Here is a 27,480-nt window from a genome sequence, read left to right as displayed (position 1 = left end):
TTAAAAATACCGTGTTCATCAGAAGGCTAGTGAACTTGTTAACATGTGTTTATAGCTGGTCAGTGTATCTCCTCTGGCCTCAATTTCTCCAGTTCCCGTATTGCCATCCCTGGGTTGTGAAGGGGGTTATTAATTAAGATTTGTAAAGGGCTTTGAGGAGCAAGGGACAAAGTATTATTAGGGTCTCATGCCCCAAGCCATGGCCCATCCTTTCATCCCAGTCAGTGGCACAGGCAACCCCATTCTTATGCATGCCAAGCCTTTAATCCCCTCTTGATGTGGCAGCTTCCAAGGAAAGGACAAGAGGCCTTAACTAGAAACAAAAATCCACTGTAATGAGGTGCGAAGAGACTGAACTTTCAAGATTCACTCCTAACAAAATGGCTGAACAGAAAACTTAATGGTTTCTTCTTGTGACTTCCGAGTCCCAATCCAAGAAAGTGGGAAATAATGGTAGGAAGAAAGCACCTTAAATATCAACCAAGGAGATGACAGTTTCGGTACCAATAAGTCTTTATTCATTGTATTTTCCCAAGGAAAAGAAGGGGAAGGGAAAAGGTCAGCATGTGTGTTACAAAATGATATAGCAATGGGAAAGGAAGTACCCTGGCACAGCAAAATCAACCAACAAATAAACACTGCCCAGATGGGGGTCGCCAAAGCCCAAGGGGGCTTAGTCTCCTGCAAGTTCAGTAATGAGGGGAAGGGATGAAGAACAGGTACATGCTTTTCTACCCTCCCTCCCTCCCCATAAATTCAAGATTTCACACAAAGCTTTGGTTTCTAGCAGTAAACATGGAGTTACATTCGTCCGTCTCCTATTAAACAATCTTGTGGCCACTTTGACATAAGTTTCTTGCACCTGCATAAACGTTCCTGAGTGACTTGGCTATACATTCATCTTTCCTTTCGTGGTCTCCCAACCCCACCTTCTACATGGAAGGCCCCCTCGTTGCTCCTCTCTACCCTAGGATTAGAGATTAAAGGAGGTTTTAATCCATCCAAAGACAGCAGTCTGTTTGGCATGAATCAAATCAAGGAATGGTCATGACTCAGGAGATTGAGAACAAGGGATGGTGAGTTCTTAGCTTCTTCAGGATTTTTGCACAAGTCATTTAATCACAGACACCCCACAAATTAAACATATAGGTGTATGGACTATTTCGGGGGGGCACGAAGGGGGAAAAGAAGAGGGGGGGTAGGAATACAGTTTTTAGGACAGAAGATCTTGTTCAAAATAGGAAACAGGGGAGGGCGAACACAAAAGAAAGTGTAGTTAAGACCTCCCACTCTCAAGAAGCGGGGCCCCCCAATGTTTTATGTTTCAGATTCTTTTTGGCTGGTGCAGACCTTTTGTCAAAGATGCTTTGGCTATTTTTCTCAATATAAAAAAGAAGTTTGTAAACAATAAAACCCCAAAAGAACATGGAGAAGACCAAACACATTATATTTACACAAACTAGGCCACCTAGCAATCACCAAATCAGCTACTTGTAAGTCCCTACGAAGCCCAGACAAATACAATAACTAGAGGGGGGCAGCAATTGGGGGAGGACAAGAACCCAGGATCAGACACACATCACCCAATGCGTTCTATTGCATTTGCCCCCGTTACAACACAGTGAGGTAGGTTTGCAGTGATCTCACAGCATGTAAACGAAACCCCCTTTTCTCCTTAGCTACCATGACACTAATTACTGCTGCAGCAGGGCAGGACACTGGCTCTGGGAACCACAAAGAAGCCATCACTGATGGTCTCTCTGGAAACCAAGGAGGAAAAGTCAGAATTGTTAAAGATTAAGGATCTTGTCCTTGCTTCATATATCCATCCCTGGGCAGCTCAAGATGGGTACAGAGATATCATTCTTAAAACCTGTCCTTACCAACTCACAGTTTTTTACAAAAACACATACAATACACCCTGTTGTGTATGTTAGGCCTAGCCCAATCCAGTGAAGGATGGACCTGGTATGTAAAGCGAGTTCTATGCCCTGGGATTAGAGGTCTGGAAACAGGAATCCTTTATCACACATACAGATGACCTCTGCCTAATCTTGGCTTCCCCTCTCTGCACCTTTTACCTGGCCCCAGCCTCTCCTAACCTCTCTGTACCACCTTTTCCTGTTCAGACCAATTTCCAATCTTTCAGTAGAAGGAGACCAAGTCATGGGGCAACCCAGTTAAAACCTAGTCTCCCATGAACATTGAAGATGGAGGGGTTTCAAGAGGACACTGTGGCAGAAAAGCCAGCTCTAATTGGCAAAAATGAGGTAGTTCAATAGGCTATACGCTCCAACTAGTTGTTCTCTCTGGTGATAGAGCAACAAAAAGTATTCCGCTGTGCAGACCGGAGCTGCTGCCGACTTATCCCTGAGATTGCTCACGTACCTGAGAACACAGTGCAGGAATGAGGGCCTTAGATTAAAATACATAAAAATACAAAACCAGAATATTTATATTATGAAAAAAAAAGTTAAAATGCACAAGATACGTCATTCGCACACAGCTAGTGCACTTGGCATCCTGGAGAAAGTGGGACCCAAGGTACAGTCATCCAAGGGAGCAAATAAATAAAATTGTATTGGCCCAGAATGGGGTGGGAGTGAGCTTAGAAGCAGCAGGTCTGCAGCTGTTCCCTCAACCCCCCTTTTGCCTATCATCACAACCCACTGCTTGGGACAGTTCTGTCAGCACTCTATCCCAGGAGGAGGTTGTGAGGAGACAAGATGTGGAAAACCCTGCCTTACCCCTGAGATATTTCCTCCCACAGAATGTAGTGGCTTGTGGGTTGGGTCCATCAATCTGGTCTCATGCTTAATCTTTTCACTCTGGCACAGGAAATATTATTCCATATCCTTCTTGAAGAGTAAAACAACTTCCCTATCCAGGCCACTTTCAAAAGCTGGAGATTCTGGGGGTGGAGACTCAGATAAAGCATGCAGGAAGGGTTACCCCCCAAAGCCCTCACGTGCATTTGGATAGAGCATGATTGGAGTTTCTTTGCCTCACCCCTTCCCCCCACCAAGAGGGAAGAGGGGGTGACGCTTTGGCCCCCGGCCTGAGATATATGGCAGTGCCAGCTGCCCCTACCCACCCTGCCCCCACTTTCTCCGCTCTGCCGATTGATTCCTGTTCCTCAAAACTTTCTGATCACAAACGGATAGCCCCCACCCACTGTGGCTCAATTCTGGGCCTCTGGGAGCATGGCAGGGCTATGGATCTCTTCTTCCTCCTCCCGAAAGTAGGCTGGCTTTCCCTGTGAGCTGGGAGCTTGCTGGGCCTTCAGTGGACACGAGGCTACCATATGGTTGATGCTCTGGCAGAAGTGGCACTTCTTGGGCTGGGGTGGCAGTTTGCATTCCTTGGCATGATGGTCTAGACCTCCACAGTTGTAGCACCTAGCACCAAGCAAGATGGTAAAGTTGAGAGAAAGGAGTGAGAAGAGACCACAAGCCTTCCTCTGTCTGAGAGAGGACACCTGGGCTCTGGTTCAAGTTGTTACTATACCCACTTCCCTTCCTAGAGACCAATTTCCCCACTTAGAAAAGGAGGAATAGGACTAGATGACTCTGAGTCCTTCCCAGATACATAATTGTCTAGATGATATCTTCAGATTCATGTCAACTTGAAAATACCAAGAACAGAAATCCTGGACCCCAGTTGGGAACTACCATACCCTTAAAAAGAGTACCTGTCATTCATTAAAAATATAGAAGAAATTAAAGGAGCCAGAATATGTGATCTGTTTGAGCACAGAACTAAGATGGAAGAAACCAGCCATTTGGAGACGTGGTGAAGAAGTAACAGGTACAGATACACCATCTTGTCCTGACCACATACACTTTCACATCCATGGTCTCTTTTAGTTCTAAAATAATCATGTGAGGTTAGTATCGTGATCCCCATTTAGCAATCGAGGCTAGAGCTAACAGAACGTAATTACTTGTCAAGTAGAAGAGCTGGGTCATGAAGTACCCTCCTCACATACTGCCCTCTCTTCACCTCCCACATCCAGGGGCCACAGGCTTCCTTTTACCTTTGGCAATCTGGTCCAAGAAAGGGGCAAAATTAGGAGAGTTTTCCTCATCCTCAGCATGTCCCTCCCAACCCACACAAGCTGCCTTGCAATCCATACCTGTCTCCCTTTGATCTGCGTTTCTGCATGTTCTTCCCTTTGGGCCGCCTCTCACTCCCAATACAGAACACCCCACCAGGGCCGGTGACTCGGATAGATTCCAGGCCCTTAGCAGACTTCTTAAAGGTGAACTCTACGGCCTCACCTTCCTTCAGGCTCCGGAAGCCCTCCATGTGCAGCTTACTCTGGGGGAGGGAAGCATGGTAGATTTTAATGTTAGTCTCCATTATTACACCAAAACCAAAAAAACCTGCATGCACATGTTCCTCTAAGGTTGGAAGAACACTTACATTTTATCGGTAAAGAAACTGTGACTCAAAGAGTCATCACAATTAAGAACAAAATATCTACATCACATTAGGAACAATCATTAGATAAACAGATGCCATAGCATTTTTTGCAGCTATTCTCAAAGTTCTACGAAAAATAAAACAGAAGAAAAATTCTTGAACATAGCATTTATAAGAAATCAACCAATGTAAAATTGTAAAATATAAAGTAACAGGCCTGGGGCTTCCCTGGTGGTGAAGTGGTTAAGAATCCGCCTGCCAATGCAGGGGACACGGGTTCGAGCCCTGGTCCGGGAAGATCCCACATGCCGCGGAGCAACTAAGCCCGTGCGCCACAACTACTGACCCTGTGCTCTAGAGCCCGTGAACCACAACTACTGAGCCTGTGCTCTAGAGCCAGTGAGTGACAACTACTGAGCCCGCATGCATAGAATCCGTGCTCCGCAACAAGAGAAGCCACCTCAATGAGAAGCCCGAGCACCACAAGGAAGAGTAGCCCTGCTCGCTGCAACTAGAGAAAGCCCGCATGCAGCAGCGAAGACCCAAATGCAGCCAAAATTAAATAAAAATAAATAAATATAAATAAAAATAAAAAACAAATAAAGTAACAGGCCTATACACTTAAAAAATGTCAGTCATGAAAGACAAACCCCAGAGAAGTAAAGAAACTGAATGCAACACATGATTCTGGACTGGATCTTAGAACAGGAAAAAATATTAGAACAACTGACAAAATTTGCATATGGAATGTAGATAAATGTTTCAATGTTAAGTTCCCCAATTTTGATCATTGTACTGAGATTAGGTAAGAGAATGGCCCTATTTTAGAAAAAAACACACTGAAATATTTAGTTAAAGATGCTTGATATCTGTCTGTCTATCTGTACAAAGAAAAAGAATAATAAAGCAAATGGGACAAAATATTAAGGACTGATAACTCTGGGTAAAGGTTATATGGGAGTTTTTAGTACTATTCTCGCAACCTTTTCCCAAGTTTGAAATTATATCAAAACAATGTTTCTGAAAGTTGAAGGGAAAAGACAGTATGACCCAAGCAGACAGATCAGTGGATTAGAAGGAAAGTCTACTGGAGATCCAAGATTAAGTGGAGAAATCAACAGGTGAGGAAAACAATTCCATAAATACTATTGAGAAAACAGTTATCCATTTGAAAATGACGCCAGAAATCTACATTTTGCATCATATGTATGCAAAACATATTTCGGAAGAATTAAATATCTCAGTGTTAAGAGGAAAAAACTTTTGAGACAGTTTTTTAAAAAATCAACTACAAAAAAGCTACATAAGTCAGTAGAAAAAAGAATCACAGAACAGAATATAAGCAGGTAATTTGCAGGAGGACTTAGCATGACACATATGTTCAGTATCTCACTCGTTCAAAAAAACAACAGGAAACAAAAATACCATGAAGCCATTAAAAAGAATGTAAAGTGTAAAGTCCCTGTTTTTGTTCGCTGCTGCATTTTGACACCTAAATAATGCCTAGCACATTTTGGATGAATGAACAAGGAGGTAGGTTTTAATTATTTAACTTGGGAAGATGAGCAAATTGTTAAAGGAAAGGACTTCGAATAATGTGTGGAACAATCTCACTAAAACACTGCATATTTGAACCAAAAAAAAAGGAGTTATTCACACAGCTGGTTGAGTGGCAAAACCAGGATCAGAAGAACCCAGGGTTTCCGATTTGAAGCTAACAGTCCATTTCACCTTGCCACTTACTGCGTCAACAACACATTAGTGGAGTGACAGCCTCTCCCAGACCCTGCCCAGAATAGGCTTCATTATAGATAGCTTCCAAAACAACCAAAGAGCATGTCAAATATGTCAACAAGGTGCAGTCCTCATTGAAAATGCGGTTCAGAAGCAAAAGGGATCATCGTGCACCCAGTCCTGGCTTGAGGCATGTTATGCTGCTGGTGGTAGTGACGGGGCAGGGTGGATATTTCAAACTGGGACTTAGGTGAAACATGCTCTTTTGCCAGATGCGATCCCCAATTCCTCAGCCATTTACATTTTTGTTTTAATTTAGATGGTACTGCTTAAGACAAAACTTCCGTTGAGGTAATTGGTTAAGAGCATAGGCTCAGGTGCCAGACGCAACCTGGTTCATGAAATGCTGTTTCTACCAATTTCCAGCATCATGTGTGACCTTGGTCAGTCACTCACCTCTGGGCCTCAGAGCCTTCAGAGAACAGGATAAAAACCTACCTTAGGGTTTTTTTTTTTTTTTTTTTTTTGGTTGCACTGGGTCCTAGTTGTGGCAGGCGGGCTCCTCAGTTGTGGCCCGCCGGCTCCCCAGTTGCAGCACCGCGCGGGCTCCCCAGTAGCGGCAGGCAGGCCCCCTTGGCTGCGGCTCCAGGGTTCCTTAGCTGTGGCATGCGAACTCTCAGTTGCAGCATGCATGTGGGATCTAGTTCTGAGACCAGGGATCGAAGCTGGTCCTATTGCACTGGGAGCGTGGAGTCCCATCCACTGCGCCACAGGGAAGTCCCTACCTAAGATTTTCATGAAGATTACATGGGTAGGGAAACATCAAGAATATATGCTCAATAAATATCAGTGAAATATTCCAAAGGTTGAGGATCCTTTCTTCTTATTCCCACAGGAACAGCCAGAATTGTGATGACTCCCTCCACCAATCTTGATGTGGAGCATTAAAGCAGAAAATAAAAACATTGCAGAAAGGTGAAATCTCTTTCCCTCTCCCTGTTGTATAACAACCACACTGAATTTGATGTTAAATCTGACTTGTCTCTTATTGAGCTGGGACAAGCCAGTGAGTCAGGAAGTGCTGGAGGAGCCAGACCAAGAGCATTCTTGACCCAGGCAAACCCAGCTTTTCCCATTTGCCTAGTGGGCTCTTAGGCTGGAACACTCCCAGTCCTCACTGTGATTCAGCAGATAGATAAGTGACTAAGAGCCAGGGTTTAGAGTCTGACAGCCTGTCCCCGCTTTCTGTGCTACCCTACAAAATGGAGTAAATAATAATTTTATGGTGGTGCTGTGAGGGTTTATGCATGAACCGTAGTTAACACATAGCCTGCCACACATAAATCCTGAGTGGCAATTATCATCAACCTCTTCAGACTGGATGAGGGTGTGGTAACAGTGAGAAAGAAGTGTCAAGAGACTGGGAATTTTAACTCTAGTTTTTATCACTAACTGGCAGTGGAAACTCAGAAAAACATCCTCTCTCTGAGCTCCAGTTTACTGAGGACAACACTCTCCGCCATCCACACCTCCTAGACTTACTATGAGAACCAGAGGATAATATAAATGGGGACATATGAAATTGACCAGCCCTCTCAGCTCACCCACTCCATCACTGGAGGATTTGAGGTCTGCTTAAGACTTTAAAAGAGTGAAAAAAAAACAAAAACAAAACCAAAAAACCCCCAACCCTGCAGGCACCTCACCATAACCGGTCAAGATTTAGACTGGTGGTCTCCAGGGGTGGCTCCCGGGGGGGTGGGTGGGTGGGGGCCTACCCCGCCCCTTTCTAAAACACATAGTTTGAATTCCTCTCTTATCAGGTAGGTAATCAGCGTGCAGCCCCACGGAGCCTGCCTCACAGGGCCTGCATCGGAAAGGAGCCTGAAATTCTTGCTATCACCGCACCCCACCCCCAGCCACACACAAAGCGGGGCCCTGGCCCCGCCCCTCTCTCCATCCCCTCCAAAAAGAAAAGACCTGGGGGGGAGGGGCAAGGCTTGAGCTCCCCCAATAGAGCCCAGCTCCGGGGAAACAAAGAGTTGACACTGGCTGGTTCTGGTGGTCAGATTCCTGGAGTTCCAGAGGCTGCAGATTCCCCCCTGACTCCCCCCCACCCCACATTCACCGCATTCATCAGTTCCTTCCTTCCTCTCCACATAGGGGTTATGGTCACGGTGAGAGAAACGGATACAGAGACACCTTTCTTCCCCAGTCAAGCTTGCTGGTCTGCCAAAGTCACCGCCGCCAACAGCCATCTTTCCTTCTGACCTGCCCTCCCACCCTTCCAGGGCCTTCAGTCAAACCTTTTACTCAGGGACCTAATTAGGGTTATTTATTCAGATAAATTATATTAAAGGTGGGAGGGAGGCAGGCCTCCCATCTTCCTTTCCCAATTTGTTAGAGGTAGGAGGGTGGGCAGCCTATAGTGGGGAGAGAGGGGAAGATGGCAGTTAATCAGACAGAAAACAGTTACAGGAGGCATTTCTCTTTTTTTGGATTGCAGGGAAGGACTTGGGCCAGTTACAGTACTTAGGCCTCCTGCTCCCCTAATACCTCACCACTGCCTACGCTAAGCTTCCCCCACATCAAGTATTATGCCTTTATAACTTAGAGATAGAAGGGACCTTAGGGGTCACTCAGGGCACGTGGAGTAAAAAGCTCACAGGAACCCGAGTTTCCCTCAACTTGCTCTATGAAATTTGGATAAATAAGTTCTGGTTTCTATAATCATCTGTAAAAGCAGGGGATCAGACTTGATCAAAGCTTGGGTTTCTGGCTTTTCTGCAATACCCAGGGCCATTCCAGCTCAAGACTACCTAGTGCATGTTTATACCCTCAGTTCTAGGTGCCTAGCAGTGCACAAACATTTGTAGAAGAAACTAAGTTCTCTACTATCTAAAATGACTAATATTTAATTTTATTATAAATATTTACTATAGGCTAAGCAGTGTTTTAAGCACTTTACATGTTGTAACACATGTGACCCTCATACCAAGCCTGTGAGGTAGACCTTATCATGCCCCCTGTGTTACAGGTGAGGTCACAGAGGCAGAGGGGTGAAGCACCTTGCCCACATTTATAGTGAGAGCCCCGAGCTGATTGCAACTAGCCTCACTCTATATCCAGCACTATGCAATATAATGCAAGACGCACAGCCGTTTAAAAACTTTCTAACAGCCACAATGAAAAAGTAAAAAGCAGTAGGTGAAAGTAATTTTAATGACTTGGTCCCAAGGTGTCCTCGCAGTTCAACCCAAGCGTCATTCCTGACGGTAGGGTTTGGAAGGAGCTAGGAAACCAATGGGTTCTATTAGAAGCAGTTTATTTTGATGATGTGTGTGTCAGGGAGGGTCGGGGAAAGAGATCCGTGCAGAACCAAAGGCTGCGAGCATACAACCCCACACACATCACCTCTGCTCAGACACACGGCCAGGACCACCAGCTCCAGCCTGGAGTTCTCCACCAGATGGTGCTGCTCATCAGCCAGTCTGCACAAAGGCAGCCAGAGGGAGACCAGAGCAGAAGAGAGGAAGGAGCTGCGCGGTTCTCAACTCTGCACACAAGTGTTCACCTAGATTGATCTTCCCAGCTCCTTAGGGTGGGCATCTTCTCCTTGGTCCTTAGGAAAATGGAGTCGCAAGGAGACTGAATTCTGATGAGGACCCATCCCAGGGAAGGTCCCCACCCCACCTCCTACCCACCTACCCATGGAGTGAAGAAAGGGTCCGGGAGTTTCAAACCAGTAACCCAGTTGTTGTTCTGCTCTGTTGACAAAAGCCATTTACCCTCCTTTCCAGTCTGAATTAAGTTAACTCCAAGCTGCCTCTGTACTAAGTGCGTACCATTCTTGAAAGTTTTCTCCTCCTCCCCCCCACCTCCTTTGACCTCCCAGATTTAACACTGATAGTAATTGCTATTCTTGCCTGCAGGAAGAAAGGAGGGGTGATTTGCCTAGGGCTGTTTCTCAGAAAAAAAAAAAAAAAGCACCAGCAAATTCCAATAGGCTAAGGAGTATGATAGTTTGATTAGGAATGTTCCAGAAACAACCTTGCCCTGGAGAAAATCACTGAAAACCACTTGTATGGCAAGCTTGTGGTGTCACCAACCACAAGCTTTGCTCATGATGGTGGCACAGCCTTTACTTGGGACACTGTCTAGAAAGCCTGTCTCTTCAGAAAGAGAAGGACCCAAGAAGATCCCATAATGCTCAAACCAACTCATGTGCTTCTCTGCCAACTTCCTCAAAAAATCCACTCATTTAAAAAATAGTTTCCTATTAAGATGGAAATGAAATAACTAATTAATGAATGACCCATCACACCCGTGCCTCCAATATCCTATCGGGAGCTCAACTGCGATCCATTGACATTCACTCTACAAGCTTTCATGGTGTTTCTACTGAGTGCCAGGCCCTAATCAGGCCCTAGTCCAGAAAGAGACAGCAACTATCAGTTAACATTCCCTCCCTACCTCCAGCCTTTTTTGTCTGGAGGAAGACTTCTGCTGACAAGCACCCCCCAACTGTTAGTGTACTCCTGATTCCTCAGGGGACCCATATTCATTTCTTCAGCCCACCAAGTGCGTACTAGAAAACTAACCAGACTGCTAGTCTCTCTCTTCAAAGAGTTTACAGGTTAGAGGAGGGGTTAAGATAAGTACATCAAAAAACGAAACATAAGGTGGGTAATCAGACGCACTAGCAAGGTTATAAACCAGGTGGGAAAGATCTCTTTACATCCTCCCTGCCCCCAAACCCAAGAGCCCTACTCTAGACAGGCCTGCGGTTGCTCTCACCACCGCCCCCACCTCGCCAACCCCCACCCCCCTCCGCTCATCCTTTTCAGAAAAAGCAGGCCACGTGGCTTCAGCAGTTTCTTGGTATTGGAAATTTCTTCTCCTAACCCAAACTTGGTCCCTCGGTCAAATTTGGGCTCTTCTTTTGCCTCCAAGCCTTGTAATACAGCATTTTAGCCAGAAAGCCATTTTAAACAGACTTGGGTTCCAAAGAGCTGTGGGAGAAAGCAGGGGACCTTTTCCTCATTTTCAAATTTCTACAAATCTAGGGGGTTTGGGAGTTGAGCCACAGGAAAACATGAGGTAAGCCAAAACTCTTAAAATGGCCACAGAGAATTGAGAATTCTTGGTGAACCTCAGGAAACCAGGAGACAGTAGTTAGCTCTTTCTTGTTCCACCTTGCGATGTATAACTGTTTTTCAACTGGGGGTGAGTTTGCCTCCCAGGGGGCATTTGGCAATATCTGGAGACATTTTTGGTTGTCGCAACTGAGGGATGCCCGTAATGAGAAATTATCCTGCTCAAAACATGTCAATAGTGCTGAGGTTGAGAAACCTTGATTTAAGGGCTGGCCACCTGTCATTATTATGATTCTTAAATTCCCCCAAATTCAGGGACAGGAAGAGAGTTCTAGCATAAGACCTGCGGCTGAGTAAAAGGGTTGTTACAGAAGTCTCTTTGCTTTATGGGTTTTATTTACTCATTTTTTTAAAAAGCTAAAGGTAGGTTTTCTTTCCCACTCATCCACCCCTGTGGGGCACTTTGTGTTTGACAGGGAGTGTAAGAATAGTGAACAGTGTGTTGGGAACCAAATAGGCCCAACCTTGGAAGGGAAAAGAAAATGTTTAATTGCTCCCCCCTCCTCTTTCCTTAGGAAAGGAGCTCCCTGATCCCCTCCCTTAGCAGATGTTATCTTAGGACAATTATCCTGCTCACCACCCACCCCGCAATTCTAAGGTACCCACCACCAGCAGCCAAAGGAGAGGTTTTCTTGTTAAAGAGAAATGTCTTACTCTCTCTCCACTTTGGGAACACTCCCCTCCCCCAGGAGGATTTTTAAGGATTGTCCTGCATCTACCTAATTCCTCTATATTAGATCCCCAGGGAGAGATTTCAAATTTCTCAAGTGCAGGACTGCAATCACTAGTCTAACTGCTATGGTAGGGTTTGAGGATCAACCTAAGCCCCAGCAGTGCACAATCTAAAGACAGAGCTACCAGGTAAGGCTCAGGGAATTTCCACCATTGTCCTCTGTGACTGTTAGTAGGGGGTGTTAGGGAGACAAATTCTTGATTCCTTATCTCAGCTCAACTCCTTCTGATAACTTATTCAACTGTGGAATGTCCCTGTACATTCCAAGACCCCAAAGTCCAGTTATCTCCCAGCAAACCCACCTGAAATAACGTGGTATGGGCTCCACTCCCCAAACCAGAAGGTCCCTGCTTTCCTTTATGCCCTCCAATATTTCCCAGCTGCTTTCGATCCTAAGGGTAAGTGGGCTGAGGCACAGATCCATTTGCTCAGGAAAACCTTCCTTGGGAGTTGGATATCACCAAAGAACCTCAGAGGGGCTACATTCCCCTCCGTCCTTCCCTATTCAACAGCCTTTGGAAGGGAGGCAAGAAAACGTTGGGTTTGACTCTTTTATTCCAAGCCTTCCAAAGTTGGGGAAGCTGTCCAGTCATCTCCAGACCAGGAGAGATTTTAATCTCTTTGTGATCAGATAAATGGGAGAGTGGGGGAGCTGGCCACCCCGCTGAGGAGGGCCATTCAAAGCTGGTTCCTGTAATAAAGTGATTTAATAGATCTAAAGAGGCCAATTCCCTTCTTTCTCCCACAATTACTTCCTGTGGGTTATCATTCACATATGTAAATGAGACAGGGAAGGGGGCAAAGCCACCAGCCAGAATTAGTTGTCTGATGGGGAGGGGGTAAAGTTGGGGGTGGAGGAACTGGGTGAAGCAAGGGGGTAGCCAAGCATTCTGCTGCCGACCCTTCTGGAAAGATGTTCTAGTAGCCCAGTGACCCCAACATTAACTGGTGGGCCCCCATCTCCCCATATCCTCTATCTCTCCTGTTCCCCCCATTCTGTGTCCTCGTTGAGGGCCATGCTCAGAGACTTCCCTGCTGCCTCCAACTACTCCACCCAGCATCTCCACCCCTCCCCCTCCAGAATACCATCCCTCAGGCTCCAACCCTTAATCCCCACATCCTCCTTTCCCCTCCCCCACTGCTCCTAAAGCCAACCTCTCCGAAGTAACCCCTCCATGCCCGGCCTGGGTGTCAACCTACTGTGCCTGGGATTAGCAATTTCTTCTCAGGTCCAGCCCCAAACCTCCAAAGGTGGAGGGAACACAAGCAACAACTTCCTTTACGTGGTTGTTATGTGTGGCTTGTGCCCAGGACCACAGAAATGCTTCTAAGATATTCAGGAAGGGGTGGCCTGGGAGGAGGGAAACCTGAAGTCTCTGGTTCCTTGTTTGAGGCTGGGAATGTTAGGACAGCAATCAATGGCTGTCTGGGGCCATAAATGCCAAGCTGAGGAGAATAGGTCCAGAGGCTAGCCTCCCTCCACCCTCTGCCCTGCGACACTGAATTTCACCCCCACTGTGCTGCCTTGCTTTAACTGAGAACTTGGGGTTGCAACCTAACTCCCTCCGAGCCTGGCCCAGGAATCTAAGAACTGGGCTCCTTGGGTTTTCTTTCCTGATAGGAAATGAACAGCAAAAGCCCAGCTAGTGAACCATGTGCCTGAGACTGTGTTCTTGAGGAACTTTCAAGCCCCCAGAGAGATCCTTCAAGGATTTGCCAAACCCACCCAGGCCCCAGAGCTTGAGTTTTGGGTGACCACCTGGGTGAGGAGACCCCGCTGACTTCTCAGCTTTACTCCGTTGGGTCCCAAAGTGGTTTCCTTCCCTCTCTCCAGGCCGGGAGCTCCATTCACACCATAGTGAAAGGCGCGGGCGCTCAGGGCTCTGCTCTGACCGGGCATGTGCTTCCCTGGCCCGCCTGCTCGCCCTCCCCCCACTGGCAAGCACAATACAACCTTAGTTCTGCCACATGGGGTCATCTCCCTGCCCCCTGCCCCCTGCCCAGGGGAAAGAGGTAACAGACACGTGGTAAAACCGGAGGGGTTCCCGGAGGGGGGTAGGGGTGCTGATACTCGGCTCTGCCCCCAGCTCTCGTCCCGCTGGAGTTAAAGGGGACTCAGAACTGGGGTGCCACGGCAAAGATGGGAGCGCACAATGAGGGCCCTTGATCTCCCTCAACCCAACAGCCGAGGCCGTCCGCCCACCCTTGGATCCGCGCGCCAACATCCCCTTCCCGCGGCAAAGTTACCGGGATCGGTCTCACCTGGTGCACAAAGACATCCACCGGGGGGTCGAGTGCGACCCCGGCGCGGGCAGTCATGGACAGGAAGCCGAATCCCATGCGCACGTTGAACCACTTACAGATGCCGGCGCCGTGCAGCAGCTGCGGCTCCTCGGCCGCCCGGGCCGCGTCCTCCTGCGCCTCCTCCGGCGCCTTGGCGCCGCCACCTGGAGATTGGGAGGGCGCTCAGCTGGGGGGCCACGGAATTGGAGGACCCCACCAGAGACCCGGCAAGGAGACCCGAGTGTGCAGCCCGCGGGTGGACACCCAGGGCGCTGCAGCTACCAAGCTGCCGGCGAGAAAATACCTGTCCCGGCTGCCTCCCGCGCTCCCCAAGCTTAAACTGAAGCCAGTGGTGCCCCGAAAGTTTTGCTCATCTTCCCACAACACGTTGCCCGGGGACAGACGGCCAGACAGGCCCCTCCTCTTCTCTCCCCCGCCCCCGTAGCTTCAGCTTGCACGCCACTGGGACACCAGGGTTCCTTGCTCCAGAGATCGCCCCCTGAAACAGGAGGCCGCAGACTTGGGGTCCTTCGGCTAGCCTGGGGGACACTTCCCCCACCTCCCTTTTATGTGGCTTCTGGGCGCCCCTGCAGCCTAAGTTGTCCCCAGTAAGTCCCGAGGTCGAACCTGCAAACTGCTGGTTTGACACAGAGCCCATGGTAGTCGGCTGAGCCCGCGGCCCCGGGCCCCAGGTCGGCCGGCTGCTGGCCCCAGAGAAGTCCGGAGGCAAAGGGGTGGCTCGGAGAAGAGGCTGCTACATCTTCCCCAGCACAATAGCGGTGGGAGGGCCCACGGCTTTTCAAAGGCTCCCAAATTCTAAAAGACAATGACCCAACCCCCCGCGGGCAGCCCCCCTCCCCTCCCCTCCCTCTCCTCTCCCCTCCCTTTCCCTCCGGCTCCAGCTCCGGCCCCCACCCCCCACCCCCGCCCCATCGGTCTCTGACACCTCTGGGGTGTCCCTTCTCAGAACCTTGAGGTTTGACACCCCCCCGCCCACCCCCCACATCTGGAGATTGGGGCCGTCAGTCCTAGAAGTCTTGAGTATCCGGGAATTGGGGATCCTGCGCTTTAAGGACTCATTGGGGGTCCCCAAAGCAGCATACAGGTGGGGGGCCTGTGTGTGGGGGGGTAGTTTTAAAGCCACGTGACTGCTCCCACACACACTCCCACACCACCCCCACCCCCCTTGCAGATAATTATACATTCCAGAGAGTTGGGGGAGGGAGGTGTGAGCCTGGCAGCGCTGGCCAATCAGAGACACAAACCACCTGTCAAGGGAGAAATGGATGAGCCCTCCCCCTCCCCCAGCCCTTGGGCGCCCCTCCCCCTCCCTTCCCCTTCAGGCCTCAGAGCTGACCCGGCAGCTCAGCGCTGACCCGCTCTCACCCCCACCCCCGTGTGCTTAGATAGACCTGGAGTTCAGGACACTAGGAAGCCTAGGATGGGGAAGCAGGGGGGAGGTTGGAGACCCAACAGGGCTGATCTCCACTCCTGACCTAGGTGCAGCCTCTCAAAGTCTGTCTCTGACCAACTGAATGTCTCTGCCTCCCTGCGTTTCCGACTGAGTTTTTCTGGATCTCTCAAAGCGCTCCTAAATTGATTCTGTGTAAAGAATCCTTCCTTGTTTCCTGTGTCTAAAACTGACCCCACGTGGAGTTCCCTGAGAGAACAGGAGGAACCCAAAGAGGCTTGAAGGGTGTTCCTCTCTCCACCAGCTGCCCTCATCCTGCCCCCATTCCCATCCCATGCCTATCCGTTGCTGGGATCCCGACACTCTCAGGTTCCAGACCCTCCTCGTTTGAGCCCCATCCTGAAGTGCGCTCTCTTCCCCATCGTGAGGTTGGTGGGGGAACTGGAGTAGGGGCTCTCCTCATTTGAAGAGTTAGCCTCCCCTTCTAGAAGATAAAGAGGGTTGGCCAGGGGGGTGGCTAGTGCCCTGGTCGGAGATGGACAATGGCCCGGGGCTCAGTGCACGGCCCTGGCCCTGCCCCTTCACTTCCGGTGCTCAGTTCAAACTGGACAATGCCAGCTCCGGCCAGTTCCCTTCCCCCACTGCTACAACCCATTTAAAGGGACAGAGCCTGCTTTCGGGGGCATCCGCTCGCTCGGAATTCAGTCATCTCCACTAAGTGTGCAGGAAGCTCTCGTGCTTCTCACCCTGCGCCCGCGCGCGCGCACGTGTGTGTGGGGGTGTGCGCGCGCGCGCGCACGTGTATACTTGAGAAACGGAGAACGGGGATGAGTGGGGGTAGGGAACGGGAAGATGGGGAGGAGAGCAAGGGGCTGAGAAGAGATTATTTCTCTCTCTTTCCTGCCAGGAGTGTTCTCCAAGAGACTAAAACTTCAGTATGAGATGGGGGATAGGACTTTGGGATAAAAAGGACAACAGTGGCCCTTTGCTACTCAGCCTAAAAAAATACAAATCATTAAAAAATATCACTAACAATGCCACACTCCCATCTGAGGACCCTGATTTAGATCTTCCAAGAGTTGTGAGAGTACATCAGCCAAAGTCATTTTTTATATATATAATACTTCTCACCCAAGTCTTATCTCCTCCCGTTACCAGCCCCCTGAAAATATACTCACTCTCTGTACCCCTGTTCCTAAGATTCAGGAGCAAGTGACTGAGGTCTCGCTGAAGAAAAGAGAGAATAAGGGAATTTAGCGCTCTGCTTTCCCTTGGTCTGCTCTCAAGTCACACTTGTTCCCGGCAGGCTCGACCAGCTTCTCTGTCCAGGGTCCTGAAGGCGCCCGGAGCTCTGTCCACGGTGCTGAATAGAGACCCTCTCTCCTGGCTCCCAGCTCCCAGCTTTGAGAATGCCTTCTTGAGTTCTCACCTCCAAGTCCTTCCCAGAAAGCCTAGTTCGTCTCAACTCCCCAGTGACCCTGACACTTTTGAGACGAAGGAACAGACTTTTCTGAACGCTAAAGAGAGGGCATTTCCAGACGTACATGATTCTGTGAGAGCAGTGCAAGTATCTCAAGCTCCCCTTCAGAAAAATGGGTATAACTATGCAAGTAGCCATAGAGAGTGAGGAAAGAGGAAATAATTGTTTTTAATTAATTAATTTATTTATTTTAGCTGTGTTGGGTCTTCATTTCTGTGCGAGGGCTTTCTCTAGTTGCGGCAAGCAGGGGTCACTCTTCATTGCGGTGCGCGGGCCTCTCACTATCGCGGCCTCTCCTGTTGCGGAGCACAGGCTCCAGACGCGCAGGCTCAGTAGTTGTGGCTCACGGGCCCAGTTGCTCCGCGGCATGTGGGATCTTCCCAGACCAGGGCTCGAACCCGTGTCCCCTGCATTGGCAGGCAGATTCTCAACCACTGCGCCACCAGGGAAGCCCGGAAATAATATTTTTGATTCAAATAAAATGAGACTAGAAGAGAGACTAATCTTTTTTTTCAAATTATTTCTCTAATTATTAACACTTTTCATGGGAACACAGACGTTGGAATCAGATTGTCTATGTTTGAATCTATCTATCTATTTAATCTATCTATTTATAGCTCTGACACCTGGGGCAACTTCTCTATCTTTTTTATGCCTCAGTTTCCTCCTCTGCCCAATGGGGATAATGAGGATTTAACTCTCAGAGTTATTATGAGGATAAAGTTAGATCATCTAAGTAAAGCTTTTAAAATTGTGCCTGACATATAGTTAGTTCTTAACAATGAAAATTATTACTATTATTATAGCTATTGTGCACCAGCTTCTGTGATCTAGAACTCGCTGGACCATTTGCTCCCTGAGGATTTGGACCATCCATGTGTTATTTCTTTCTGCATCTTCTCTCACATCCTTACCAGTATTTAGCACAGTGGCTGGCCCACAGAAGACACCCAAGAAGAGTTTCCTGAACAGGTTTTTTTTTTAATTTATTTTTTATTGAAATATAGTTGAATTACAATGTCATGTTAATTACTGCTGTACAGCAAAGTGACTCAGTTATACATATACATACATTCTTTTTCATATTCTTTTCCATTATGGTTTATCACAGGATATTGAATATAGTTCCCTGTTCTATACAGTAGGACCTTGTTGTTTATGCATTCTATATATACCAGTCTGAATAGGTTTTGATTGAAATAATGAATGTTGTTACAACAGTCATAATACTTATTCTTCTAGGCTGCCTCTCTCAAGTCTAAGCAATACAAACCCAGGAAGGCTCAGGACCCCATAAAGTGGCACACGTGGAGGCAGAGGATGATTTAGGAAGGAACACATGGCTCCCAACATAACTGATTCCTCATCCGCATTGGGTTGTTTCCACGTGGGAGATGGAGGCTCCTGACTAAACTTTCTCCCTTTCTTGGGTCCCCATCTCAGTGAAAACTTATTAGGTAGCTACTATGATCCAGTCATTGTGCTAGCTCACACGTTTGGTGGAGGAATCAGATACATAATATGCACTAAGTAGTGTAATGACCAAAAATGTACCCCCAAAAGTAAAGAAGAAACATTTCCTGCCATGCAAGAAGTTACAGTCTAGTTAGGGGGACAAGACAGGATATAGCTAAGTATTGCAAATTTCTTGTGTATTGGTTTCTGGGAATAATATTATCTAGGTAAAAGGAAGAAAAGGGAGCTCTTTAGAAAAGGCAAAGTTGTCTAGTATCAACACAAAGAACATCTCCCCTTTAAAGTACTTTGCTAAGTTTCTCTTGTGTAGGCTCATATCTCCATAAAAGGAAGAGTTGAAAGAGGTCTTACTAACAATAATAACTCATCAACATTAAAAAATATATATATTTATTGAGCACTTCCTCTGTGGCAGTCATTGTTCCAAGTGTTGGGAGTAAACAATGCAAACAAAAATCCCACCTTTGTGGAGCTTATATTCTGATAGGTAATAATAATAACAGCTATTATTTATCAAGAATACAGGCAATTTTCTTATCTCATTCAAGTCTGTCAATAACTCTAAGTAATAGGTATTAATGTTTCTACCTTACAGGGGAGGAAACAAGCCTAATGAATCAATACAGCTTGGCTAATGTAACTCAGCTAATACCTGGCAGAGACATATTTGAACCCATATGTTTGACTCCAAAACTCACATTCTTTCCACAGTCCCAGTATGTTGTTATCATGACCGGTACTGTCCCCATTTTACCAATGAGGAACAAGATATGTGCAAACAAAATGGCTGTGAGGGGAGACTATATGTTCTATATAATTAGTAAATAGGATCCAAGCTTGTGACTCCTCTTCCCTGGGCCAGAGCTCTAGTCTGCCATTTCTATTGATCACCCTCCCCCAAACTCCTTGACTTTCTAAATCAAAGAGCTGACAAGAGCCAAAACAGGTCCTCTTTTGGGCAATCATCCACATCCAGCTCACATTTCTGAAGTGTTTTGAGAACCCTGTGGTGAGGTCCAGGGTGGTTGCTTGGAATTAAAACCTTGACCATATGCTAATATGAGTGATGGTGTGCATTTGAAAAAAGTATTTTCTGCAATGTGTCCCTCAGGATACTAGTTCCATGGGATCATTAATACATCTTACCATTTTAAAAAAGTCTCTATAGTGAAATCATTTGAAAAATGGTATGTTAAGTAGGTTTCTTATACAGGACTTTGTAAAGCCTTTAGTATGGTAACATGCTCTGTGATTCATGAGGAAGGGAATACGATGTGTGCAGTGTTTCCATTCATTCATCGGTTCATTCACTAAGTCATCTAACAAATATTTATTGAGCATCTATTATGAGTCAGGTGGCACTGTTTGCAACCCTGGGGATACATCAGTAAACAAAACAGATGAAGTTCCTGCCCTCATAGAGCTTACATTCTAGAGAAGAGGGACAGATAATAAACAAATAATTAAGTAAAACGTATAATATATATAGTTCCAGCTTGTTCATTTGTCCTGTGATCTCAAGAAAGACACCTAAGTTTATGCTTTAAGGGTAAAATGAGGGAGTTGGGTTAGCTCTTAGACAAATGTTTCTTCCGTTTCTGACATTCTAAAGTGATATGATGTGTGTGTTTGTGTGTGCGTGTGTGTGTGAGAGAGAGAGAGAAAGAGAGAGAGAGAGACCCCATTCTTAACTGCTCTGAGAAACAATCTGTTTTCACCCCATGCTGTCATCTTCATCCCTCTCCAAGGACCAGGGCTTCCTACATCAAGCAGGACTGTGCACCTCTCACTTCTTAGGCCTGTTGAATTGGCAGAAGGAGGATGAGCCAAGGGAGTCCCCTTCCTTCTTTCAGTCCTGCTCCCCATGTGGGCCTTGCTTCACAGAGCAAGACGCCAGGCACTTGCTTTCACCAATAATGGCTTCATTACTTTGAAAGGAGACTAGAGTGACCTCAGTGAAATAGACTTCCTGACCCCAGCTGACCTCTGACCCTCACCCTGACAGCCTCTAAATGTTTTCCTTCTGACACATCCCCCACAAAGTACAAGCAAGAGGAGGAAATGATGAGCCTCCTATAGCCCACTGTCCAGAGACTGTAACTCACCAGGTGTCCTCTTGCAGTGGAACTTGCCAAGCCAAACTGTAATTTCCCTCATGGCTGCTGATCTTTTCAATGTTCCTCACTGTGACTCTACTCTGGCCTGTGAGTCACAACTCATCCAGCTGTCTTTCACCTGGTGTCCATTTGTATGTGTCCAATGATTGTCATGTACCATGGAGGCAAAAGGCAGGGTATCTCACCAAAAGCTGTCATTTCCCCAAAACTACTTTAGCCTAGTCCTTAACTTATTCTTCCCTGATGCTGCAGTTACTGTTTGAGAGCTGATTATATACCAGGTATGGGCTGAATGCTTTATGTATATTGTCTCTTTCTCTCCTCAACCATCCTACTATGATCCCATTTTACTGGAGAGGGAACTGAGACTCAGTGGAGTTAAGCGACTCACAAGTCACAAAGGGTGCATCTCAGATCTAGCTCACTCCAATATTCTTCCTCTTCTTCTTTTTTTTTTTTAGCAGTTAAAGTAATTAATGCATGTGGTTAAAAAAATCAATTAGTATTGAAAGAATTATAATGAAAAACAATAGTACCCTGACTACCCTACCCCCTCCACTCCCACAAGTCATTTCTTCTGGAGGATATTTCCATGTCTCTAAATAATATGCATGTACCTCTGTTCCTTGATTTATCAATTTTAGATATTATCTATTGATTTCCTGTTATGGTGGATGAGGACTTAACTTGTGTACAGGGCCTACCTCTCCTTTCCTCTTCTTCCCAGTACAGTTAAATCACCATTTTCAACTAGATTGATGACCAGTGTTTACATTGTCATGATTATGGAAATGTTCACTGCATTGCCAAGTAGTATACTAGGACAACGTTTCTTTTCTTATACTCTGTTTTATTTTCCCTGGACTCTCTAACCTCCTCTCTCTCTCCACAATATTTGTCATTGAAATATCCTCAACTGTTTTCAAGGGCTCCATCATATTATCTTTTCCTCTAAGCCCCTTCCTGAAGCCCTCCCTCCTGGTTGCTCTCTGGACTTGCTTCACAGCTGTCACCTTCACAACCTCTCACTACAGTGGATACAGCCACTCTTTCCTGGATCTTTTTTCTTGCTTCACACTTGATGAGCATCCTCAAGTAACCGCCTAAGAAAGGCTGCATGGGGGAATTCCCTGGCGAGCAAGTGTTTAGGACTCTGCTTCCACTGCCAGGGGCCTGGGTTCGATCCCTGGTCAGGGAACTAAGATCCTGCAAGCTGCACAGCGTGGCCAAAAAGAAAGAAAAGGAAAAAAAGAAAGGAGGCACGGGAGGGGGATTTTTTTGACCTTATAAGTCTGAGCCTACTGCTTTTTTTTTTTTTTTTAATTATTTATTTATTTGGCTATGTCGGGTCTTAGTTGCGGCACGAGGGATCTTTTGTTGTGGCGTGCGGGCTTAGTTGCCCTGCGGCATGTGGGATCTTAGTTCCCCGACCAGGGATCAAACCAGCATCACTGCACTGGAAGGCAGATTCTTAACCACTGGACCGCCAGGGAAGTCCCAAGCCTACTGCTTTTTAACATTACTTTTTTGATGGTTTCAAAGCCATACTCTTTACCACTCTGCTCTGCTGACCCCTAGCAAAATGAAGAAAGACACTTGGCTTGCTTTGAGGATATCGAAGTTGGAGATGTCTTTTCTAGATGCTGAGGTTGTGAACCCAGAGGTATCAATGGGATAAAAATTACAACTGTTAACGCTTTTCGAAGGTTCTCCACGTGCCAGGGACTGTGCTGAGTGCTTTACATAAATTAGCTCATTTATTTCTCACACCAAATTTACGAGATAGACATGGTTATTGTTCCCATCTTACAGATGAAGCTGAGCACAGAGGGGCTGAGTAACTCCCTGAAGGTCACGGAGTAAGTGATAGAGTCAGGATTAAAACACTGGTAGGTTGACTCTGGAATTAGCATTCAGATTCAATAATCTACACTTCAGTTCTTCTATTAGAAGAGGCTTATAAGTTAGTATCTTCAGACTTTATCTTCTCCCAGCCTACTTTGTAAATGTGGAAACAAGACCTAAAATCCAAGTGACTTGTTCAAGTTCCATAGCTAGTTAATAATAAGAACTAGAAACTCAGGTTTCCTAGTATTCCCCTTTTCAGTCAGGGAATGGGGCTTCAAATTCAGGATTGGTTTCCCTACCTTGGTTTCCCTGTCTGTTTAGTGGGGAGAAAACTAGTGGAAAGGACATGTAAAAGATATACTGGGTTGGCCAAGAAGTTTGTTCGGAAAACCCAAATGAACTTTTTGGCCAAACTAATATATCCCATCAGATTATGGCTGGCACATATAATAGAGACATATGTAATGCACTGTGGAAACAATGAAAGCTGACTCATTTTATATGTTATGGAAGGCTTCCCGGGGGGAGGTGGCATTGCAGTGGACCTTGCATAGGAGTTTGAAAGCCAGGGAAGGGCAGGGCATTACAGAGAAAAGGAACAGCAGAAATGAAAACAAGGAGGCTTGAAAGTGAACAGCCACAGAGTTTGGTTCCCACATTAGCAAGTCCTCCACGTCCGTGTGAAGACATCCAGAGAGACCTGTACTCCCTTCATTCAATCTTCAATCACACATTCATTCCACATTTTGTCAATAATAGAGATAGAATTGTATGGTAAGAAAGTTCTGGCTCTAGTCCTAGCTCTATCACTAACTCACTGTGCGACCTTGAGCAAATCTCTTCCTCTCTGGGCCTCAGTTTCCCCATCTATCAAATGGGAGTGCAGATTTATGATTTCTAAGGCCTTTTCGTACTTGCTGCATCTGTGATAATTACAGAGCAAGAATAGGACAAAAGGTGTCGAGGTATCTTTGACTCCCCTCCATTAGAGGAAGGAAGGAAATAACATCTGTTAACTTCTGCTGTGTGCCGAGCATAGCCCCCTCCAACCACCCTATGAGGTAGATGTTATCTCCTCACTTAACAGAAGAGAAAAATGAAGCTCTGACTGTTTGAATAACTTCCTCAAATTCTCCCAGCAAGTAACAACAACAAAATAAGGGCTAAAATGTTTGAGTGTTTACCACATGCCAGACACTGTGTCAAGACCCTACATTAGCTCATGTAATCCCCCAACAACCTCCATTTTTAAAAAATTTTATTGAAGTGTAGTTGATTTACAATCTTGTGTTAATTTCTGCTGTATTGTGAAGTGATTCAGTTATACATATATATATTTTTTTCATATTCTTTTCCATTATGGTTTATCACAGGATATTGAATATAGTTCCCTGTGCTATACAGTAGGACCTTGTTTATACATCTTATAGATAATAGTCTGCATCTTCTAATCCCAAACTCCCAATCCTTCCCTCCCCCATGCCCCACTCCCCCTTGGCAACCACAAATCTGTTCTCTATGTCTGTGAGTCTGTTTCTGTTTCATAGATATGTTTATTTGTATCGTATTTTTAGATTTCACATATAAGTGATATCATATGATATTTGTCTTTCTCTTTCTGACTATCTTCATTTTCAAATGGGGTAACAGGAAGTGTCTGATGCTGTAGGCTATGCTCCTAATTACTAAGCCACACTTCATCTCAGTGATGACGTCTGAGACAGCACCAAACTCCATATAAGCTACTCTGGAGTCAAAGCCTCCAGATAACAGGGGACCACCTCTTCCCTCTCCTCACCGCTGGGCTCCTGTGGTTTGGCCATGGTGGAAGAAGGGCGAGAGAAGGACAGACGCATGGAAGCTGTCCCTTCTCTCCTCCAGCCTCTCGTGAATGCAAGCTGCACTTTGAGGTTTCTGCGAAGAGATGCCCCCACTGCTGTTCTGTTAAAGGATGGGGTGTGGGACAAAGAGAAAGGAGACCCAGGATCCATGAGTCCATGTCTCTCAGAGCCAAAAGTGACCTTACAGATGGGCTGACTCCCTGCCAGATCCCAAGCTTGATATCAACCATTTTCTAGACTCAGCTTACAAACCTCCAGCAACAGAGAGTTTACTGCTTTTGGAAGCCTTCTCCATCCCCTGATAGTTAGGACTCTTAGAAAGTTCTTTCTTCCGTTGAATTGAAGCTGATGTCGATAGCCTTTACCCACTGGGGTCTTTAGAATAAGTTCCTTACCTCTTGGGCAGACTCTGGGGTCAAGCTTTCTGTTCAAACCCCAGTCCCACCCCTCCCCAGTTGTGTGACCTTGGACAAATTTACTGGAGGCTCAATGCCTCAATTTTGGTTAATTTCCCACTGTTCCTGTGGAAGTTAGCCTAAAGCCAGATTTACCTAGCTTGATCCTCAGTGATCCATAGCTCCTTTCCATTGTCTGTGCATTACTTTGCACAATGCTTTTCCAACCACAAAGTGTTTTCCCATGCATTATCTCACCAGACCCTGGAAAACAGGGCTGCTGGAAAGGAGGGAGGCATGACTGGCATGTGGTTATCTCAGTTTTGCAGGTGAGGCAGGTCTCTGACCCCAATACCAGACTTACCTCCAAACTTACGCTCCTCACGCCTCTCACAGTTAGCATTCCAGGGCCTCCGAATGCCTTGCTCTCTCCTCCCTAGCGTTTCCCATGCTTACCTTCTGCCAGCAGCACCATTTCTCCTACCTCACTTTGCTGATCACTATTCATTCTTTAGGCTTCAAAGATGTCACACTTTGTCCAGGGATCTCCTTGCTTCCACCCACTCACTTACCCAACACCACTCTCATGTGTTCTTTTTTTTTTTTTAAAGACCCAAACTCTCCGATGGCTTTTGGGGGAAGGGTTTTTATTTTTTATTTTATTTATTTATTTTTTGGCTGCGTTGGGTCTTTGTTGCTGCGTATGGACTTTCTCTAGTTGCGGCAAGTGGGGGCTACTCTTCCTTGTGGTGCGTGGGCTTCTCATTGCCGTGGCTTCTCTTGTTGCAGAGCGCAGGCTCTAGATGCACTGGCTTCAGTAGTTGTGGCACGTGGGCTCAGTAGTTGTGGCTCGCGGGCTCAGTAGTTGTGGCTTGCGGTCTCTAGAGCGCAGGCTCAGTGGTTGTGGCGCACAGGCTTATTTGCTCTGCGGCATGTGGGATCTTCCCGGACCAGGGATCGAACCTGTGCCCCCTGCATTGGCAGGCGGATTCTTAACCACTGCGCCACTAGGGAAGTCCCTCATGTGTTCTTATAGTACCCTGCACTTCTTTAACAGACTGTTTGCCCCCACTTTGTTATATTTTTTAATTTATCTTTCTTTCACACTGGCTACTAGAATGTAAACTCCATGAGGACTATGTCTGTCTTATTCTTGTGTGGCCAGCATACAGCACAAAACTTGGAATAGAGTAATTGCTTATTAAATGTTTGTTGACTGAATAAATGAATGACTTGCCCAGTATTCCATAGTTAATAATGGCTTAAATTAGAATCCAGGTTTTATTTCTAAGTCCAAGAATTCGTTTTACCATCTTCTGAACCTAACCTAATTCCTACCCTAACCCTTACTGTCCCTGTTCCCACTTAATTCCTTAGAATCGTAGATTGTTTATTTGGAAGGAATGCTAGCGCTCATCTGATTAAACCCCTTCATTTTATACATCAGAAAACTAAGATCCATAGAGGTTAAGTGGTTTGCCTGAGGCCACACTGCAAATTGTGGCCATCCTTCCTGACTACCAGACTGGTGCTTTCCCACTGAGTTCACCGATGCGTTCATGGACTCCTAGGGCTTTGTCTTGGGGGTGGGATTAGCAGTAAATAATTCCATCCAAATCCCTGCTTTATACTCTCTAGTTATTCCAAAATCCAAACACAAAAAGTCTGAGGCATCTCAGAGGCAGAAGTGTCAGACAGGACTGGATGGAGAAGGTATGAGTGTGTGTGTGTGTGTGTGTGTGTGTGTGTGTGTGTGTGTGTTTGGGGGGATCATGGGAAGCCAAGGATGCAGACATGGAAACCAGGCTGTGCAGCACAGCCCCACTGTTGCGGGGTCTCTGGAGGCTCCCACTGTGGCCACACCACTCCCTCTGTCCCTGAAGCTGACCTTTGGGGTCAGAGATCAATAACCCAAGCTTTGGCTTCAGCCCCCTTTAGCCCTCCAGTGACCACAGGATGCTTAGAAGAGCAAGTGGGACTCAGGGTCATTAAGTAACTGTCACTCTTCCCCAGCCCCACTTGGGGCACTGCTGGGGGAGGGGCCAGGGATGGGAACCGTTATGGAGAGACACAGGTGTGGTCGGTTCTCCCCTCCCCACCAGAGGAAGAACGAGACCTCTATCTCTCCTTGACCCCCACCCTCTTCCCCTTCTTACCATCACCCAAGATTTCCTCCTGCCCTCTCCGTCTCCTCCCATATTTTTAGCACTGAGCCCTGACTCCCCTCACTGAACCCCTAAACTCCTATCTGAGCCTCCATCTTGGTTGCTGAGCCCCATTCCTCCCTCAATGAAACCCTATATTTCTCCTAGCCCAAACTCTTTCTATGATTCCCTCCCCGCCCCCCCGTGCTGTATAATCTGGAACAAGTTTTTTTTTTTTTTGGCTGTGCCCCGCAGGATCTTAGTTCCCCAACCAGGGATTGAACCTACAGCTCCTGCGTTGGAGTGCGGAGTCCGAACCACTGGACCGCCAGGGAAGTCCCAATGTGGAACAATTTTATGCTTTTTCAGTCAAGGCAGTCGATGGGAATTCCTCATTCATCATTTCCTAAATATCTCGTCCCAGGTACCTTCTCATC

At 46.7% G+C, this 27,480-nt stretch overlaps 1 protein-coding gene across 1 annotated transcript; it reads right to left on the bottom strand.

The window, feature by feature from the left end:
* Nucleotides 1-3,102: 3,102 nt before the first annotated feature.
* Nucleotides 3,103-15,061, bottom strand: LIN28A (lin-28 homolog A). The gene is made up of 4 exons (XM_036869803.1): nt 14,959-15,061; nt 14,311-14,495; nt 4,136-4,320; nt 3,103-3,398 (listed from the first exon to the last, which is right to left on the bottom strand). The coding sequence occupies exons 1-4, from the start codon at nt 14,987-14,989 to the stop codon at nt 3,182-3,184; spliced, it is 618 nt and encodes a 205-aa protein (XP_036725698.1). The 5' UTR covers nt 14,990-15,061; the 3' UTR covers nt 3,103-3,181.
* Between the last annotated feature and the right edge of the window lie 12,419 nt (nt 15,062-27,480).

This window comes from Balaenoptera musculus, chromosome 1, assembly GCF_009873245.2.
Source record: "Balaenoptera musculus isolate JJ_BM4_2016_0621 chromosome 1, mBalMus1.pri.v3, whole genome shotgun sequence".
Classification (NCBI taxonomy): Eukaryota; Metazoa; Chordata; class Mammalia; order Artiodactyla; family Balaenopteridae; genus Balaenoptera; species Balaenoptera musculus.
This window is presented reverse-complemented; position numbering and strand designations above follow the sequence as displayed.